Consider the following 7,104-nt stretch of genomic DNA (forward strand, 5'->3'; position numbering starts at 1 on the left):
CCGACCCCTCGGCGGGAGCACTGCCGCACTTCCCAAGCGGCGCACTGTAGCAGTGCGCCACCGGGCCGGCCCTAAAATTTCTAATTCATTTATTTCTGCTCTGATCTTTGTTATTTCTCACCTTCCACTGATTTGGGTTTGGTTTGTTCTTGTTTTTCAAGTTCCTTGAGGTGTAACATTAGGTTGTTTATTTGCAGTCTTTCTTCTTTTTTGATTTAGGCATTTATTGCTATGAAATACATTTTACTTATTTTTAATTTAATGTTTAGATAGAAAATTATTTTCTCAACATAGAAATGAAGGAAAACATCACAAATTAATTTTAAAGTCAATTGATAAGGAACAAATTTAACACAAAGATTAACATCCTTAATGAAAAAAGAATTCTTAAAAATGAATTAGAGGGCTGGCCTGGTGGCGCACCGCTACAGTGCGCCGCTTGGGAAGTGCGGCAGCGCTCCCGCCGAGGGTTTGGATCCCACATACAGACTGGTTCCCGCTCACTTGCTGAGCGAGGAGCGGGAGCAACACCGAGGGTTGCGATCCCGTTGCTTGTCCCTGTCCGGTTCGGGGGCGACACTGAGGGTTGCGATCCGTTGCTGGACACGGAAAAAGACAAAAAAAAAAAAAAAAAGAATTAGAAAAATCTAAGCAAAAATTTGGTGAAAGACATGAGCAGATAATTAGACCCCCCTAGAAAAACGTGGCTAATAAGTACATTCTAGGATGTTGGGGGGTGGGGGGGGTTTAAGGCCCTCTGCCCTCTATCTCAGGACCCCTGGGGCTTCTGGCTCCTTTGCTGGCCTGGTTGTGGTTGGCAGTAGGTGGGGCTGAGGCCCACCAGACTTCCATCTTAGAACTGCTTTTACTGTATCCCAAGGTCCTGGTATGTTGTGTTTTCATTTTCATTTGCCTCCAGAAATTTTTGTATTTCCTCTTGATTTCTTATTTGACCCATTTGTTGTTTAGGAGCATATTGTTTAATTTCCATGTATTCATATAGTTTCTACTGTTCCTTTTGTTGTTGATTTTTAGTTTTATTCCATTGTGATCAGACGAGGTAGTTGATATGATTTCAATTTTTAAAAATTTGTTGAGATTTGTTTTGTGCCCTAACATATGGTGTATTGTAGATAATGTTCCATGTGCTGCTGTGAAGAATGTGTATTCTGCAGCTGTTGGATGAAATGTTCTATAAAAGTCTGTTAGGTCAAGTTGGCCTATTAATTCTTTTTTTTTTTTTGTCTTTTGTCTTTTTCCGTGTCCGGCAACGGATTGCAACCGTCAGTGTTGCCCCCGTACCGGACCGGGGACCGGCAACGGGATCGCAAGCCTGGGCGTTGTTCCCGCGCCTCGCTCAGCCAGTGAGCGGGAGCCGGTCTGTATGTGGGATCCGAACCCTCCGACGGGAGCGCCGCCTATCCAGTGCGCCACCGGGCCGGCCCAAATTCTGATGTTTCCTGGTTAATTTCTGTCTGGATGATCTGTTCTTTGCTGAAAGTGGGGTATTAAGGTCCCCAATTATTATCGTATTGGAGTCTCTCTCTCCCATTAGGTCCAATGGTAATTGCTTTATGTAACTGGGTGCTCTGGAGTTGAGTGTATATATATATTTAGAATTGTTATATCCTTTTGTTGAATTGATCTCTTTATCATTAAATAATGATCTTTCTTATCCTTTTTGACTTTCCTTGGCTTGAAGTCTATTTTATCTAATATAAGTATAGGTACTCCTGCTCTTTTTTGGTTTCCATTTGCATGAAATATCTTTTTCCATCCTTTCACGTTCAAACAATGTATGTCTTTATTATTTAAGTGAGTTTCTTATAGGCAGCATTTTGTTGGTTATTGTTTTAAAATCCATTCAGCCACTCTGTGTCTTTTAATTGAGGCATTTAATCCATTTACATTTAGGGTTATTTTGACATATAGGGACTCAATACTGCCATTTTGCTAATTTTTTTCTGGTTGTTTTGTAGATCCTTCTTTCCTTTTTTTCTGGTCTTACTCCTTTGTGGTTGAGTGGTTTTTAGTATGTCTCATGAGGTTTGTGTTATGGTTACCATAAGGCTTACAAAAAACATGTTATAGTTATAACAAATTATCTTAAGGTGATAACATCTTTACTTTGGTATCTAATAAAAAAGAAAAAAAAAGCCAACTCTATGCTTTGGTGCCCTTCCCTCCTCCATGTCCCCCTCCCACTTTTTGACATTTTGTTGTTCCAGGTTGTTATCTGTTAGTATTGCCTTTCTCTTATATGGTTGTTGCATATGTTAATGTCTTATTAGTTTATCCTTCAGTCTCTATAGTAAGGATGTATGTGGTTATTCACCACCCTTACAATACTGGAATATTTTGAGGTTGTCTGTATCTTCAGATGTTTTCTTGCTACTCTTTTGCATCATTTTCTTTCAGAGTGAGGAACTGCCATTAACATTTCTTGTAGGGAAGCTCTAGTGTTGACGAATTCCCTTAGCTTTTGTCTGTCTGGGAAAGAATTTCTTTCTCTTTCATACTTGAAGATTAGTTTTGCTGGATACAGAATTCTTGGCTGACAGTCTTCTTTCCTTCAGCATTTTGAATAAATCATCCCATTCTCTTCTGGTCTGTAGAGTTTCTACTGACAGAAGTATTGGGGCTCCACTGACTGTCATGTGTGTTCTTTGGCTGCTCTCAGTATTCTGTCTTTGGTTTTATAATTTGACTGTAATGTGTCTCATGGTGGTCCTCTTAGGACTGAATCGGATTGGTGACCTGTGAGCTTCCTCTATCTGGATGCCGTCATCTTTCTCCATACTTGGAAAATTTTTCAGTCATTATTTTCTTGAAAATTCTTTCGAGGTGTCTTCTTAAAGCCTTCCTCAATTTCCCAAGCAATAGAGCACTTCTGCCTCCTTTGGAGTTGTATACTCCTAACAAGGTGTAAGTAGGGCATCAATGTCCATAATTTGACTGTAATGTGTCTCATGGTGGTCCTCTTTGGACTGAATCGGATTGGTGACCTTTGAGCTTCCTCTATCTGGATGCCGTCATCTTTCTCCATACTTGGAAAATTTTTTAGTCATTATTTTCTTGAAAATTCTTTCGAGGTGTCTTCTTAAAGCCTTCCTCAATTTCCCAAGCAATAGGGCACTTCTGCCTCCTTTGGAGTTGTATACTCCTAACAAGGTGTAAGTAGGGCATCAATGTCCCATTTGTTTGGGATAGTACCAATTTGTTGCTATTGTCCCAGTTATTTTATTTTCAGTGGCTGGCCAGTGTGGGAATCTGAACCCTTGACCCCGTGGTGTTATAACACTGCCCTCTAACCGACTGAGCTCATCCAGCCAGCTCATATCGTCCCAATTATTAATAGTGCCCCCTTTCACTCTTGAAAGTGTCCCATTTTAGTCAACAAACCCAATTCTCATCCTGTGCTTAGCTGTTATTTGAACAGAAATGCTTTCTCTCCTTGTACACTATAAGGTTACTTGAAAGCAAATATACGTCTTTCCTTCAGTAAATATCTACTGAGCACCTACAATGTGCCGCATATTGTACAACATGCTGCCTTGTATATCTTTATATTCCCCAGCACTTTGTGCAACAGAGGCTTTTAGGCCACATAACCTCAAGGGCTGGGCCAGTGTGAGGACAGATGAGAATGCAGACTAGAACTCGGATGTTATTTTCATGTTGGTTTGCTACAGAACCAGTGCGCAGGCAGCACAAAGTATAAATGAGATCAAGAGCATATGGTTCTGGAATGGATATGACCTACTGGGGCCTCCCCTTTTCCTGAGAGAGGCATACCTCAAGTTTGGGGCCTGTGCAGAGTGAGAACCCCACCAGGACAGCAGAGCCCAGAACTGTTAGCCTACTGTCTTTTAGGCTGGTAGGGAAGGGGGGGTGGGGTGGGGAGAGAGGCTACATCTGTTCATGTCCAGGTTTTGGATCCTAGTTTCTTGTCAGACCACAAATATATAACCTAGTTACTAAAGTGATATTTTTCTTTTGTTGGCATTAGGCCTACTTAAGAAGTCAGGGCAGCAACTGGCCATGAGTGATCAGAAAGACATTCAGTAAAAGCATAATAAAAGAATTAGCAGCACTACATCACTGATAAAAACCATGGACAAATTTAACTAGCTGGTAAAGACTAATGAAAATAAAATGTTTAAAACCCAAGTGACTTCTAGGTTTTTCTTCCAACTCAATCATTAATCTGTTAAACGTTTCTTTGTACTTCTGATCGTCAATTTTAAAAGAGAATCTCTTTTCTCCTCCCAAAATCTGTTGGCATTTGATCCTCCAATGTGAAACATTCTTAGAAAATAAACTGGTACCAAGCAAATTCATAATATCAAATTTTATAAGAAGAAAGGGCTGTGATTTTATTTTCAAATTTTTGGAATAGTTTTCAGAAAAAAATAAAATAATAAGAACACATACAAATATTGAAATTACTCACTGAACTATGAACTCTTAGGAGAGAAGGGACTTAGAAGTCTTCAATTCTCCCTCCTGAAAGCAGGAATCACGTCTAAAATGTCGCTCACATATTGAACCAACCTTCTCAAATCTTTCCCAAATTTGATGCACTTCATCTCATAAAAATATGATTTTTAATCATTTAAAACAAAAGAAAGAATAAAATAAGGGAACAAGGCCTGTTATGTTACATGCTTTTAGAGAAAGGTCACATTCTTGAAGCAGCTTTGCAATATGCAGAGCACAGTACTGGCTTCAAAAAAAAAAAAAATACAAAGATTCTGTGCACTTGCATTATTTAAGTATGAAGAGCTGCCATCATCTTCCTCTATAAAAATTAGCAGCTATGTGCATTCAAGTACATTAACTTAATTGTACTTCATGTAGTTTTATACTTGGGATGAGGCTGAAACATAAAAAAGAAACAACTAGTACAGAGCTGTTAATAAAAAACTTTTACCATATTAATGATTGTGACACGTGATCAAATAAAAATCAATCCTGGATTACAGAACAAATTTCTGATGACATAAGTTCTATTATTTACTAAAACTTTCCACTATCAGAAGATCCTGATTAAAATTTAAAAAACACATAAAACTGGAACAGTAAGGAAATAGGATTATTTGGTTCACTGCAGAAGTTCTGCTGGTCCAGGTGCCAGCCACACAACTGTCTGGATTTTCAACGAAGTGTGACCAGTTCTTCTGAAGAGGTAGGGTGAATGGCAACCGTGTTGTCAAAGTCTGACTTCGTTGCTCCCATTTTTACTGCAACAGCAAAACCCTGCAGCATTTCATCACACCCAATTCCCTGCATATGGATCCCAACCACCTGGGAAAAAAAGAGGAAAATTTCTAAAATGCTGTTTTTTGTTAGGTATACTGTAATGACAGATATATGACATTTAAAACCCCCCTAAAAGACTAACAACATTCCTAATCCCAATCCATCATGACACAGTCTCCTTGGCCCTGTGCAGTCCTGCCTCGACATCCCCCTCCAGCCCATCAGACAGCTCTCCCTCAGGCTCCTCTGGCTCTGGCTCCGCTGGCTTTCCTTCTGTCCTGTGCAGCCACCATGCCCTCTCATCTGCACAAGGGATCCCTCTGTCTGGAGAATCTTTGCTCCCCTCTTTTAAGAGTAAAGGCCATTCATTATTCAGACAGCTATGCGGTTGCTTCCTGACCAAGAGAAATCCTCCATCACGGGATTTCTCAGTGCCAATGTTTCTCCTCGGTGATTCTGTCACAGCTGCGAGGTTATACTTTCGGGGGGAATAAAGGTGGAGCCACCAAAAACAGTTTGGCGGCTTCTCAAAAATTTAAACTAAAAATAGGTTATCTTGGAAAAAAAAATTCTAATAAACTTCCTCTTCTTCTCTAATCTATTACATTAAGTTTAAATTTATCTTAAACTCTTACATTTAGCAGTGTTTCTGAGTTTCCGATCTATTCTGGTCTGTTGGTCAATGATAACAAGCTTTTGATCATTTTTGATCTTTCCCCCTTACTTTTTCTAAAGGGGTGGAACCTCCTTTCTGAACGAAGTATCGTGAAGAACCCCAAAATATAAATAACAGGTAAGTGTGGGACTGCCCAGTTTAACCAGAAGGCAGTCTGGTCTCCTTCCTCCCCATGCCACCAGAATACCATGGACCCTGTCAACTGCAGGGAGCACAGTTCGGCTCATGGGATTGTTCCGTACCTTCTCCTCTTTGTTGGCACACACCATTTTCATCACACATTTTGTTTTCCTTTTGGTAACTGCGTGATACATAGGAGTAAAGGTGGTCGAATAGGTCTTCACATTTTCTTTTCCATATTTATGAATGGCCTCATCTATAACGCACATAAAAAAAAAGCCTCTCTCAAAAAACTAAAGCTTTACACTGAGCTATCAGAGAAACAGATGGCCATAAATACATAACCTGAATCAAATCATGAGGGAATATCAAACAATACCAAAACGAGGGACATTCTGCAAAATAAATGTCGATGTCCTGTGAGACGAGAAAGGCTGAGGAATTTTGTCTCTAGATTGAAGGAGACTAAAGAGGTAGGCAAACCAAATGCAATATATTATCCTGGACTGAATTCTGGACTTGAAAAAAAATGTTAAAAATGACATTATTGGAGATAATTGGTAAAATTTGCATAATATCTAAAGTTTAGGCAATATTACATCAATTGAAGTTTTCTCATTTTGAAAATTGCACTGTGTTTATATAAAGGAACAAACTTGTTCTTAGGAAATATATACTGAAGTGTGTGCGTGGTGAGAAAATGATAAAGCAAAAATGTTAAAGTATACTGGAGTCCTTTGTACTATTTTTGCAACTTTTCTTTTAATTTTAAATTATTTTTAATAAAAAGGCTAATGAAGTCAAAGAGATAAGGCAGTCTGGGGGAAGGGACCTGTACTCTCAAAGTATTAGCAGTTGGGGAGGATACTGGAACTGTGATAAGAGGCTAACCAAAAAGAGTCTAACTATAAAAGTCATATAAGTATAAAAAGGAGGGCTAGGGGCTGGCCCGGTGGCGCACTGCTGCAGTGTGCCGCTTGGGAGTGCGGTGGCGCTACCGCCGAGGGTTCGGATCCCACATACAGACCGGTTCCCGCTCACTGGCT

At 39.7% G+C, this 7,104-nt stretch overlaps 1 protein-coding gene across 1 annotated transcript in view; it reads right to left on the reverse strand.

Moving 5' to 3' along the window:
* Positions 1–4,336: 4,336 nt before the first annotated feature.
* The window catches only part of GSR (glutathione reductase), a gene marked incomplete at its 5' end in the record, with an annotated part of 28,477 nt that continues 25,709 nt past the window's right edge, over positions 4,337–7,104 (reverse strand). The window contains 2 exons of the mRNA XM_008594018.1: positions 4,337–5,307; positions 6,181–6,314. Of these exons, the coding sequence (XP_008592240.1) occupies positions 5,158–5,307; positions 6,181–6,314 (284 nt within the window). The remainder of the gene's footprint in view (positions 5,308–6,180; positions 6,315–7,104) is intronic.

This window comes from Galeopterus variegatus, unplaced genomic scaffold, assembly GCF_000696425.1.
Source record: "Galeopterus variegatus unplaced genomic scaffold, G_variegatus-3.0.2 Scaffold10010, whole genome shotgun sequence".
Classification (NCBI taxonomy): Eukaryota; Metazoa; Chordata; class Mammalia; order Dermoptera; family Cynocephalidae; genus Galeopterus; species Galeopterus variegatus.